Source organism: Manis javanica, chromosome 11 (genome assembly GCF_040802235.1).
Source record: "Manis javanica isolate MJ-LG chromosome 11, MJ_LKY, whole genome shotgun sequence".
In the NCBI taxonomy this organism is placed as follows: domain Eukaryota; kingdom Metazoa; phylum Chordata; class Mammalia; order Pholidota; family Manidae; genus Manis; species Manis javanica.
In genome coordinates, this window is record NC_133166.1 from 102,803,977 (window position 1) to 102,817,162 (window position 13,186).

The 13,186-nt window shown below is 56.3% G+C and overlaps 1 protein-coding gene across 20 annotated transcripts in view; it reads right to left on the reverse strand.

The window, feature by feature from the left end:
• The window catches only part of NFASC (neurofascin), a 164,118-nt gene that overhangs the window by 30,791 nt on the left and 120,141 nt on the right, over positions 1–13,186 (reverse strand). For 11 of the 20 annotated variants that reach the window (XM_037015259.2, XM_037015249.2, XM_037015251.2 and 8 more), the window contains 10 exons: positions 12,044–12,168; positions 11,120–11,164; positions 9,889–9,990; positions 9,408–9,605; positions 8,543–8,613; positions 7,030–7,252; positions 4,963–5,078; positions 3,131–3,335; positions 1,830–1,952; positions 613–786 (listed from right to left, as the gene is read on the reverse strand). In XM_037015259.2, coding sequence (XP_036871154.1) covers positions 613–786; positions 1,830–1,952; positions 3,131–3,335; positions 4,963–5,078; positions 7,030–7,252; positions 8,543–8,613; positions 9,408–9,605; positions 9,889–9,990; positions 11,120–11,164; positions 12,044–12,168 — 1,382 coding nt within the window. Of the gene's footprint in view, positions 1–612; positions 787–1,829; positions 1,953–3,130; positions 3,336–4,962; positions 5,079–7,029; positions 7,253–8,542; positions 8,614–9,407; positions 9,606–9,888; positions 9,991–11,119; positions 11,165–11,739; positions 12,169–13,186 lie in introns of those variants that run through there. The other 9 variants (XM_037015262.2, XM_037015261.2, XM_037015260.2 and 6 more) reach the window with 5 other exon arrangements.

A 13,186-nucleotide genomic window follows, 5' to 3' on the forward strand; every position in this document is an offset into this window, starting at 1 on the left:
GGTGCTCTGCTGCCCAGGACGCCAGGAGCTCCCCCTGCTCTGAGTAAAGCTGGTCTGGCAAACGCTTGCTTCCCAATTCACCCAATTCAGGCTGCAGGGAGGGGCAGCTCCTGCTCCGCTCATGATCCTGGCAAGGAGCTTCATCAAGGCTGCTTCTCCCTCCCTCTCTGTCCCCACGTGCCCTGGGAAAAGCACCAGGGGTGTTCCTAGACCCTCATGAGCCACCCTCAATAATAATAAAAATACGCCTCCTTCAACAGGCGAGCGCTTTCACTACTCTTTGGAATTTATTATCGTTTACTTCCCACATGCTTTCTCTCCTTTCCTCCTCTCTTCCTTACTCTCCCACTAGAAGGAAACATGACAGACGTTAGGTAGCAGCGCAAGTCAAGGCAAAGGGGGGACCCAGGTCCGACTGCAGGTCGAAGAGGATCTGAGTTTCTAGGTACGTCAGTTTCTAGGATTCTCTCCTTTCTAGGGCCTGAGGACCTGCAGCCTCACTTCCTCTCCATCCCAGGAGGCCGGGTGGCCAGAGGCCAGGTCGGTGTGTTTCTCTAGGCACCTAGATTAGCGGGAGCCTTCCACCCCCCAAGGCTGTGTCAGTGCACCTACCTTCATTCGGGGGTGCTGGTGACTCCTCTGTGGCGGCCTCCCCACTGCCCACCTGTGTCCTGGCACTGAGTGTGAAGCGGTAGCGCGACACAGGGTCTGCTCTTTGCATCGTGAACTTGGTCTGATTGGGAGAGAAGTTTTCCACTATCTGCTTTCCTACTTTGGTTCCATTAACTGGGGAGAGACAGGTAAGTGGAATTGAGCTTCAGTCATGTTGACAATGGGCCATATAATCTGCAGCGGGAAGGAGAATCTGTGCAACCTGCCCTGCAGTTTAAGGATTTGGGGGATGGGAGATTCGGACTCAAAGGCAGAGAGTTGGGCAAGAACTTCTTTCCAGCTGATTGATGACACATGGGGGTTAATGCTTTTTCACTGATCTCATTATCTCTAGCTCACTGCAAAGTTACGCAGCGGATTCTGATTCAGTCATATAATCCCCAAGTCTTTTCAACAAGGACAAAACTTTGGAGTTTCTTTGTTCCTTTCAAACAGAACTAGGGCAAAACCGCCAGAGCTTTTGATTGTTAATGCCTCCTTTTAAAAGGCCCATTCAAAGAGGGAAGGTCAAGTCTAGAGATCAATTCACAAAAGCATACAGGCACACAGTGGGCTGGCTATTCAAATCGTTAACAACACCTGGCCCTTTGAGCTTCCCAACCAGATAAAACGTCACCTACTTTAGCAGGCTTCAAGTTTTCCAAGTGTAATGACACTCCAGTCCTTGCAAGGGTGACGTTGAGCTCTTAAGGTAAGGTCTTCCCCACCCAGGCTCCTGAGTCACCCAAGTTCCTTGGCAGCTTAACAAACTGCTGCCTCATCATAAAAGGACAGCAAGGTGTCCTGAGGGCTGTGTGGATTCCCGTGCGTGCACTGTCTGTCCCGTGGAATGGAGGCCCTGCTGGGTGAGGAGCTCTGTGTCCTAGACTTGTAGGAGCTGGAGTCTGTACGACCCCTGAGGGCTGGGGCTGAATCCCTCCTAAAACCAGGTGTTTCCTTTGTCTCACCCCCCAGTGCCTGCAGCTCCCTGTGGGAGGAGCCATGTCAGAAGAGCAGGGTGTGGGTCTCACCTGCCTCCCCTAATCCTAAGGGGACCTTTCCCCCTGGCCCTTCTGTCTCCCCACAATGCCCCCTGCATCTTTCAATTCCTTAGGAGAAGTGGTGAGATGGGGTTCCTGACTCCCAGATTATCCAAGAGAAAGAAGGGCAGAACGTACAGGCCACGTATTTGAGAGTATATCCAGTGAGGATCCCATTGGGGTGTTCCGGGTGATCCCATTCCAGGTGGATCGTCTCCAGGTTGGGCTGCCGGACTCGGAAACGCCTGGGGGCGCTGGGTACTTGGGGAAGGAGGAGAGAGCAGGGGCGATGACAGGGAGAGGAAGACGGCGGGCAGGATGAGAAAACACAGAAACAAAGCACAGGTATGAAGGCACTGATCTGCGGGCCACCCCCACGCCGGGTCGCTGCTAAGCCAGAACCCGGGACGACCGCAAGGTGGCCAGAGCCCCCCACCCACGCAGGATGGTGCTCCCCCAGGCTCAGGACAAGCATGGCCCCGACTCTGTTTAAATGGAGAAGAAGCAGGTGAAGTTTGCTTCAGTAACAGCCCTGGATCCTGCCCATGTTAGGCTCTGATCCTGCAAAGATGCCTCCGAGTTGAGCACAGCTGCTCCGTATGGAGGCTGCAGCTCCCACACCCTCAGACAAGGAGTCTCACTGCTGGGTCCAAGCAGCACCCGGCCTCTGGGCTGAGAATGCTGAGCTCCAGGGTGACGAGAGAGGACGGAACTCTGGACGGGGTGTGAGGGGCGGCAGCAATGAATGGGCAGGGCTGCTGCTGAAAACCAGAAAGAGGAGGGAGAGACAGGAATAAAGGAAACAAGAAGAGAGAACAAAGGAGAGGAGAAACGCGGAAGAGAAGAAAAATGGGGGAAATAACAGTTAAGAGGGGGAAGAGGAGAAACAGGAGCGGGCAAAGCAATTGCCAGGCTGATCAAAGGCCCGGTAACAACGGAAAAGACACCAGGAGCTTTGCAGGTGCCTGCCTCCCAGGGCCAGTCGACCAGAAGTCTGTGGCAGGCAGGCAGGGCACCCCCTCTGCAGGGCCACCTCAAACGCGTGTCAACTATCTTAACGAGAGCTTCTTGATTACAGTGGTGAGGGGCTCTGGAGGTGCTGGGTGCTGGTACACAAACCAGATGCCTCTAGGAGGTCAGGGTGACTGTGCCTCGGCTTCAGGAAGGGCTGTCTGGATGCCTCGGGGGTTCAGTCTGCAGAGCCTGCCCGGAATTATGCCAGCAGGCTGCACGGGTCTTCTCTTGAGATGCTGTCAGGGCAGGCCACCTCGGTGACGGAGTGCTCTGTGCGAGTGGCGGGAGCTGCTCAGGTCACAGGTCACCAGCTCCGTGAGGTCTCCTTGTGCTGTCCGTGCCAGGCCATGCTGGAGCTGCTCCAGGCCCACGTGGACCTGCTGCCCCTGTGCGCCCCACCCCGAGGGGCTGCAGGTCAGACCTACCTCCTTCTGGGGTGGCGAACTCCTTGGTCTCACTGCGAGGCCCATCGCCTCTCCCATTGACCACAACCATCTCCAGCTTGTAGTTACTGTAGGGGAAGAGGCGGGACACCACGCCCCGGAGGCGGTCACCAGGGAAGCTGGCTTGCTGTCTCTTCTGAGACACCCACAGGTTCTTCAGCAAGCTGCTCTCCCTCCAGTAGTAGGCCTTCAGGACAGAGGCAGGCCAGTGAGGGGGTGGCCAGGCAGAGGCGGGTTAGTTGTTAGCGGTGCAGTAGTGACTGGTCTTCCCTTTGCACGCCACAGGCTCCAAATCCCGGATGACCTCGTCAGTCCCACACAGGGCTGGGGGAGTGGCCACACAGTCCCCACACATCAGCCGCCAGTGAGCAGGGATTGAGGTCAAATAAGAAATAGGGTTTTTCCTCTCAATCATTGAGCCATGTCACCTCACTGGGGAACAGGCACGCTCGCTAATGAACTAACTGATGGAGCTGCTCCATCATGAGACTTATTTCCAAGCTGGGGAACACGCTGCTCAGGGCGTCCGTGCCAGAACCACAAATGCGTGCCAGAGGTCCAGGCCTGGGGAGCTCTGTTCTGCATTTAAAGACCACATCACTTCGGGGTTGAGTTAGTATGGCCTAGATTGGCAGTAGACGGGAGTTGGAAAGTAGTGGGCTATCCCAGAAGTCTGAACATGAGAGAGGATTGATGGACTCCTTTGAAGTCAAATGGTTTCTTTAAATATTGTTTGAAGACCTTTAGAAGGGGATAGACACATGTCTGAGTCAGTGGGATGCCAGGCTGCCTGTGGCAAGAGCTTGGACGGGGTGGCCTACGGAGGGCGGTGGTGTTACAGTACAGCCGAGGGAGTTTGCGACATGAGGTCTGGTTAGCAGTGGGCAAGAGGCTCCAGGTCAGGCTGCGCACCAGCATCACCTGGGCCTCCAGCGGCAAGGTAAGGAGGAAGGCCAGGCTTAGGAGGGGAACTTTTGGGAGGTTTAGCCAGAAAAATCTCCAGGCAGGTAGGTTAAGGGCGCAAGTCAACTACTGGGAAGAGCGTGTTCGAGTGTATACATCATCTTGCCCTCCTTCGGAATTCATTCCCCAAGGAGAGCCTGACCCCTCCGTTCTGCTCCCAATTGTCTGTCAGCCAACTCTTGACGATCTCTAAGTCACAGAACCTGTGTTCCCCATGGCTACAGCCTCCCTCAACTCCCAGGCAACTGTTAAATAGAGCTATTCATTAGGAAGAGCCGTGCATACCCTGGGGTTTCTTCCCCCTTTGCCCACCTCAGCTCACACTTTCAGAGAGGAGGGATGACTGAGCAGCCACTGCTCCCAGGGAAGACAGGAGAAGCCAAGGGCCTCCATAACCTACGTGATCCCGAGTTGGCTGTGACAACAGGGACGGCGCGTCCATCCTTTTAGGGGCTCTGCCGGTTAGTTGGGGATTCATGAAATCAGACCGGGTGAGGCAGGCAGCCCAGGGGTGGGGTGTAGCTCAGAGGTGCCTAGCACTGCAGATGCATGTGTGTCCCCTCACACACGTGTTACAAGCACAACGTCCTATGCAACGTCAGCCCCAAACCCACCACCCTTTGAGTGATTGTCTGCTGAGCAGGGTCTGCCAGCGTGTCTGCTGCAGGACAGCGTGCTTGTGTCCGGGTATGTGTTTGACCAGCTAACACTAGGCATCATCTTCCCGAATCACCTCGGGATCCAACAGCTATCTGCAAGACCCCTTCCAAATAGCTTATGGCCCACATGTACTGTCCCCTGGCCCCGGTTAGCAAGCTGGGTGTTAGGCGGGGCTGAGACGGCCTCCTCACTCGGTACTCTCTGAGCTGGCCCTGGACCGTGTCGGAGTAGACGCGGTTCCACTGAAGGCTGACGGCTGTGCTGTTCAGGACTCGGATTTTAACGTCAGTGGGTGCAGCCCTGGGATCTGCAATGTGTTGGAACAGAGAGCTGATTATGCAGGAAAGGCCAGGCCCCTGGAGGCGAGGGTCCCCTCAGACATGTTCTCTGCGGGCCGGCACCTTACCCCACCCTGGACCCCGGGTGCTCCATGAGGGGCAGGGGATATGTCTCCTCCATGAGACAGTATTTGGGGGGAAGCGCAGGACAAAAGGGGGTAGTCCTGGTGGGAGGGATCTGTGTACATGTTTAGAGGGCAATTATTTGCTACCCTCCCATGCTGGGTGGTCTCCGTTTGCCCCTCCATCCCATTCTCCACACTTCCTCACTCCGCTCTATGTCCGGAAGGCTGCCCTCTCTGGACCATATCGGCTTCCAGATGGGTTTGCCCAAAGGGAGATGCCAGGTCCCATGCCAGGACGAGGGGCAGGGGAGGGTGTCTATTCCCCTGGCTGCAGACTGACACCGTGGCACTCTTCTCCACAAAGAGCCCTCCCTAGTTGTGGTGACTCACCTGTCCCCCGCCCCTTCAAGGCTCAGAGTGGTATAATGGCATCCTGCTGTTGCTAGCCCCCCAGGGTGCACCACACCTTGCTGTTTTCCCTCTGGCCCTGTCCTCACATTAGAAATGGTCCCCTTTGAGTGGCATTCATTTCCTGCCAGGTCCCTGCAGGAGACATCATCCACAAACTGAAGGTGCTCTCACCTCGATCAGGACGGGATTAGGATCCTGAGACTGTGTGGAAAGGGTGGGCCACTCCCTCCCCCATCACTGATTCTTGCCCTGTTTTCTCCACTCTTCTACCCCCGCGCAGGCGCAGGCGTAGACAGGATGCAAACTGCAGGGCTGTCCATGATGCCCGTGACTAGCCGAGCCCATTCCATACTTACTACCCAGGAGTCCCCGCCAGCCTCCTCTCCTGAAGTATCTGCCACGTGGAGAGGAGTGGTGGGGGGCACGGAGGGCCTGCTGACTCCCTCTACTCATCTCCTGAGTGGGTCCAATCCATCACCACCTCCAGGAGGGCAGAGCACGAGGCCCAACGCTCACTTCCTCCCAGCTCACCATGATGAACCACTGGCCCTACTCTTGACCTCAGCATTGGCCCTTGTGACTCGGCTCCCACCTGTGCCTCCTCTCCCTTCCTTCTGGTCACCCCATCTGCCTTTACCATCTCTTCTTGGACCAGGCCCAGACCCACCAGGGCATGGATCACCCTGACCAGGAGGGGCTCCGCAGAGCTTTGCTCAGCCACCTACTGGACTGATGTGCTAGGGACAGGGAGGCCCCTGCTTTCTGGAGAGCTAGGCATTCTTCATATGTATACATATATGCCCATAATCTTGCTGGTTGACTCAGTGGCAGTCTCCCAAGCATGTTTCTTTTTATGCTCAGTTCCAAGGGCTGAGAACAACACTGGTCATGCTGGCAGGTGGCTGCTCAGGCTTGTTCCACCAGCCTGGGGGGCTCTGCAGACCCTCTCCATCCCCCAAGGCTTCCCCTGGGGAGCCCGGGGAGGAGCCTGGCCCACAGCCCTGCTTCCTGTGGAGGAGTCTAACTAGGGCTCTTTGGGATGGAAAGTCCTGAAATCTTTCTTGGTGCCATCAGGGCTTGGCAGTAAGGTAGATCAGAAAGCCTAGTTTCTGATTTTCAAGCCTGGCATTTACTACTGGTTTTGGCAAGGGTTTTCTCTTGCAGGACCTGAGTTTTCACACGCACAAAATAAGAGTATGTGACTATGTGATGGCGTTCAGTATTCTAACCAGTGTTCGGGTGACAGCATTTCCGCTCCTGACATCATCCGGGGCTTGTCTGCTCTAGGTCTCGGTAGGGGATTTCTCTTTCCTGGGAACTGGCTATCCTCCTAGGATGTTCTTGCAAGTCCCACGACCCAGCCCCAGACTCGTGGTCTGTGAGGGTCACCTTGTGCGACCCAGCCGTGAGGGTCCTGGGCTGGGGACAGGAGGAGGGTACTCACAATCTTCTCCGGAGTAACCGATGACAGTGTCTGGCTCAGGGCCCTTGCCAAAGTCATTTTCGGCCTGCACTCGGATCTCATAGGGCACATAGACTGGGGTCTGCCCCACCACGTGGCGGGAACCCCACACCGTGACGTTGCTCCAGGCCTCTCGTGTCTCCCTCCGCCGCCATTTGACGATGTAGCGCAGGTTGGGGCCGAAGGCAGAGGTGGCGTTCATGGGCTGGGCAGGGAGAGGCAGATGGCAGGGGTAGAGAGGGTGCAGGCTACAGGCGGAACTCCCCGTGCTCTTCCTGTGCCAGCCGCTCCTCCCCAATCTCCTCATCACTGGCCGGCCCCCTTGCAGAGTTGGGGAGAGTGTGCCCCTCCCACCCCACGCTGAGTCCCCCCAAAGCCCAGAGTCCTATGAATTTAGCAGCATGTAGATTTTCTGTGACAAAGGCTTCATTCAAGACTCAGTCACTTCAACCCCAGAGGCACCCACATTTGCAAGTGCACAGGGAACGAGAGCTTTATTTTCAGTAGGACTGTTTCCTGTGATGGAGCAACAAGAGAATGTAATATGGACGATAATAGAGGATTCTCCAAGGTTAGAAAGGGATGAGTTTTGGTGTAGCCACAGCACGCCTCTTGCCAATGAACTCAAAATTCCCAGACTGATTCCAGTTCTGCCAAATATATGTGTATCTGTCCTGCTGTTTCCAACAGGTCAGAGTGAAGAGTGGGCATAATTCTGTCCTTTGTTCCCTAAGGGCCTGGTCCAGGAAGCAGTCCCCAGGGACCAAGAACTGACCTTTGCAAGGTCCTGAAGATGAGCCCTGGTGTCTGAAATCTGGGCTCAGCCCAGTTGCCAAGGCTGTGGTGAGATCAGGCTCCCAGAAAGATGGGCATGGAGCGACTCTAAACACTGTATCTCCCCGTTCTCACTACTCATGGCAACACTGCAGAAATGTTAACATGTCAGTAGCTGAATTTGCAACTCTCAGACCTGGAAATGGCTTGAAAAAAAGTCACTTTGAGACTGCATAGCCCAATTTTGGTTTGGAAAATGTAGTCATGGAACCAGGGTGAAGATGGGATTATTTTCAATCCCAGCCTGGAGGGAGTCCTTTGACTCGGTCCATTCCAGGGCTAGAAGGCCTCCGTCACAAACACGCAGGTGCTGACCATCTGAGCACTCTCTAGCCAAGGGACCCAGAACACACCAGATCTCGGTACTGGGTTAAGGCTGCATTTTTCCTAGAGCCCCACCTCAGCCCCTCCTTCTAGAGAAGCCCACTTTATTTTGCTGGTACTCTGATTCTGCCAGATTGGCAGGTTCTGTCCCTAGGGCACCTCTGCTCCTGTCTCCTGTCTTAAATCTCACTCTTAGACGTGTTCCTGTTTGGCTTCTTGATGCCCAGCACCGAGAAGAGTGGCTCCCAAACCAGCCAGGTGGTCTGAGCCACCCTATGGCCTCGGGGACCCAGGGCCAGGTGTGCAGGCCCGTCGAGGGAAGGGCTGGGACTCTTACCGTCCACGTGATCTCCATGTTGTTCTTTCTGGTCCCCTCTCCCTTCACATCAGCGGGATTGGATTCAGGGGCTGGAATCCAAATGGGTGCAAAGTTCAAGTCCAGTTTGTGCTTTACGGGGGCACTGTAAGCAACCCCTCTCCCTCCTGTCCTTTCTATGCACTGTCTTTTCAGCATCTCTCTGCACCTTCTGTCCCATAGGCAACAGAACTCACTCTGCTGTTTTCTCATGTGGATGACATGCTTTCTGAGCTAAGACTTAAACCCCCAAGGCAGGGCTGATGTCTTTTGAACTTTAATCCCTTCCTAGGTAGCATTTATCCTAAGGCCTTCCTCACTGTAGATGGTCAATACAGCAGCTTAAAGTGGATTATCCCCTTCACGGATTAGCTGCTAAATATGTTTAATGCCAGACTGGTTTATCCTTGGCATTTGACATTTTTGGGGAGCATCTCCATCCTCAATGAGCTGCTGTGGTTTCAGAAATCCAAACATTACTCAAGTGTGTTAGGAAAAGAAACCTGGCATCATACCCGCTTCTATATTTCTCCTGCAAATTGTTGCCATAGCTCTTCCCCTTAAAGCAGACCAAGAATGATTAATGGTATTAGGCATAATAACAATGGCAGGTAACACTTATTGTGTGCTTATTGTATGCCAGGCACCCTGGTCAGAACCCAAGTGGCATTTTCAAATGTAATTGTTCTGATGGAAGTGGCGGTGTTACTCTCTGTTTCCTGGATGAGGAAGCCGAGCCTTGGAGAGGTTAGGTAACTTGCCCAGATTCATGCGGCCAGGAACAGAGGAAACTCAGTTTGAACTTGGGGTACCTGCGTCTGCACCCCGTTAGCCCTCAGGTACTCACGTGCCCCGCTGGTTCGGTAGCGCTCGGACGGGAGGCTGGGGTGACTGCTGCCGACCTCGTTAACGGCAATGACCCGGAACTGATAGTTGACGTAAGGGGACAGGTGGAGGACGGCTGAGTTGACACTGCCTGGGAACTTGGAATGGTCATGCCAGACCCCTGGCTGGAACTGGTCCTCTTCAAACTGGACGACGTAGTCTGAGTGGGCAAGGAAGACAGCTGTCCCGGGAGCTGCTGGCGGGGTTGCTCATGAGAGCCCTCCCTCGTGGCTTCTGGGTTTTTACCCTCTCCCCTGGGTAGACAGAGGCACAGGACAATTCCTCCCAGGACACTGCCAGGGAAACCAAGGCCCCCACGTGCTCTGCGAGTGGCCCAGGGCACACGAAGGGAGGCAGAAGTGGGGCCAGAAACCATGGCAAGGCCTCGGTGTCCAGACTGCCACTGTCCCTCTTTTCTGGCGGGGCGCATGGCCCCAGCTGACCTGTGATGGGGCTGTTGTTATCGTCCCCTGGGATCCAGGTCAGCCTCACGCTCCTCTCGGCCAGGTCCGTGAGCTCCAGGTCCCGGGGTCTGTCGGGCCGCCCTGGCAGCAGGGGGAGAAGACACCAGGCAGGACTCCCGCGTTAGAGCCGGCCGGCCCTTGCGCTGGCCCCAGCCCTGGACACGGCCCTGGGCAGGCCCCTGACCGGCTGAGGTCACCACCGGCAGGAACCAACCCCAGCCTGCCTGGTGGGGTAGGCTCAGGGACCACCTCCTTCCCCAGCGGGCCAAGGAAGGACCAAGGGGAGACCCCATTTCTGCGGATGTGCTCGTGGTGCAAGCATTTGGAAAACACTTCCCTTTTCATTAGCCCATGTTTATGACTTTCAGGAAAGCCAGCCAAGAAGCATGGGATTTTGTCTCCTTTACTTATGATAATTATTTTCTACTCTGTGTGCCAAGACTCTGAGGGGACAGGAGCCCAGGAGGGGGTATGGAGAGCTGAGCAGGGCCAACCAGGCGGGAGAAGGGGAGGGACAAAGACAGAGTACCTGGGCAGGTGGAGATGGGGACTTAGCTTCAGTAATGGGCAGCCAGGCAGAGGAGCTCAGCTAGTATCCAGACAGGACACTTAGTGGGTGGAAGTGCCATCCTGGCCAGGGCATAAAGCCACCCTGTGGCTGACTGGGGGTGGTAGGCATGATCTTTTCCCATCCTGGCTCCCCAAGCCAGCTATTTTCCACATGTTGGCTGGTTACTGGAAGGATTTGGAAGGAGAGTCCCATGACCCCATGTTTATGTGTGTGTGTACATGCAGACTGTAAATGGGTGCATAGGAGCACATGTGGAGAGGCTGCAAAGATGAGTCTGTGGGTAACTCAAAGCAAATTGGCTTTCCTGACTGGAACTTACATACTTTGGAGGCCAAGCTGGGGGAAGACAACAGGCCACCCCAAGGGAGAGGTGAGTGTGGCCAGAGGTAAGGGATGGGGCTGAAATGGCAGCTGAGGACCTCCCAGCTTGACCTGCAGAAGGAGCAGGAAGCCCAGAGCAGGGCTGTGACAGGGGCCCGGGCGGAGGAGTGGGGCCCACGAAAGCAGTCAGGTTTGGCAAAGTGGGGGTCACCTGCTTGCCTACACGCAGCACTGTCCTGCACCTTCTCTCCCCTCGCCTCCTCCCTCCCAGATACCTAGAGAAGGTTTGGCGGAGGTCCCGTGATTAGTACGAATTACCTTTGGGCAGGGCAGCCAAACGGTTAGTCGGAGTGGCCTGATCAGCTGCAAAGGTAAGATGGGTTATCCGGGTGTTAGCAGGTTATCCAGGGTTACAGGTGGTCTAGAAGGATGGGACTAGGTGGCCGAGGCCTGAACAGCAGCCCCTGGGCTGAGGGGCTCCAGGCATAGCTTCACCTTCCCTTCGGTGGACAGCTCCCCCTGCCCCCTCCTTTCAGTCTTCCTGTGTTCCTCCATGGTGGGGGTGGAACTTCTGTCCCCTTCCTGTGCCAACATTACTATTGTGCCTGGGCCAACTATTCCCTATGGAAGGGACAGGAGTGCCCTGAATAAGCGCAGTAGGGCACTGAGAGAGGAACAGAGGTGATTGGAGACAGCAAGAGATTTGCATCCCTGGACAGGAGGCTACTGGCCTCTGAGCTTGGGATGGCTAAGTATTTACAGTCCGGCCTAGACACAAGGGCGGGCCGAGATGGCTAAGGGCACATACCCGGCGAAATCCCACCAAGCAGGGTAGGAGGGGAGTAAGGCTAGCAGAAGGGGTTGGAAGGACAAACACGAAATTCAGTCTTGCTTCAACGATGGATTGTTTTAATTGACTTAGTACAGAGTTAGCTGTAAAGTTGGTAAAAATGGTCACAACGAGCGCCCCCTGTCCACTCTCCCGCTCCCCTTCAGGACCCTTTGGTTGAGGACTTGAGCGAGTTAATGGTCCCACTCAGGAGGTTAGTTGTCCAGCAGAGCTTGTTCTGAAAGGAGCAGCTTCCTAACCCTTAGATCAAAGGCAGGTGGTCACCATGCTGGGTAGGCCTGCTGGCCACGGGCGTTGCCCTTGGAACCATCCAGGGCCCACCGCTTCCCTGGCTGCGGGAGGGGGTGGGGGCAGGAAGGGAGGTGGGCGCCTGTATGAGCAGCGGCAATTACCTAGCACGGTGAGGTAGGCCTTGGCCAGGTCTTGGTCCAGCTCGGTGCTGGCGATGCACGTGTAGCTGCCCTGGTCCCGCTCTGCCACACCAAAGATAGTCAGGGACTCGTCTTCCTTCTTCATCCTGCAAAGGCACCGGGGAGGGGCTGGGAGGAGGGCCACTGGGGCACGGGGAAGAGGCAGGGGAGTGCTGGGCATGGCCAGCTGCCCTCTCCCTGGAGCGGGGATGACCAGTCAGAAGGGAGAGGGCAGCCTCACAGGCAGGGCACGAGCCTCTATCTCAGTGCTTTGGGAAAGGCAGGGTCACACCACCACCCTGAACGCTTCCAGGACTCACGGAGGGAGAGGGAAGTGGGCAGAGCTAAAGTGGCCCTGACCTTATTCACTGTCCTCAAGTTCAGTGCCTGTCCTCTGCCTTTCTTGGGCTGTACTCCCCAACCAAACTGGGCCCAGGTAGGTCCACCCCACAAAAGGCAGATTGGTATCCCTCCTGTGTCTCGGCCCAGACGGGTCTCCGCACCCCAGGCTCCTCTGAACTGCCTCCTACAGAGGGCGGAGGGCACCAGCGAGCAGGTCTGTCAGGCTGTCAGCGTCAGCTGCATGCCAGAATGCCCGTGCCGGCCGCCAGAACACCCCTGCCAAAGCCCGGTGACCGCGGGGAACAGCTGGAACCAATCCCAGCCTCAGGGCCCTGCGCGAAGAGGCTCCCGACCCGACTGCGCCTTGGGAACACCTGCGGGACTTTTAACACCTATCAGTGCCTGGGCCCTCCTCTGACCCCGACTGAATCTGGATCTGAGATGAGGGAGGCGCCAGAGTGGGTCTAGTGGGACCCGCCCCGGGGCTGGGAGGCCTGGGAGGGCTGGGAACTGCCACGGCGGGGGCGACAGTTCTTGTCGGCTCCGGCCCGCCCTCTGCTGGAGGACGGGGGCACTGCAAGCAGGGCAGTGCATGGACGGGGTCCCCGCTGTGAGTGACACAGGAGGAGGGGGGAGGGCAGAAAGTAAAGGGAGGAGGAAAAAAGAAGGAATGAGGGGAGAGTGGGAGAGAACTGAAGAGAAGGGAGTGGCAAAGTGGGGAGAGACGCAGAGTGACGGGGGGAGGGTACAGGGCGGGGTTCACTGAGGCTGCTGCGCCCGTCT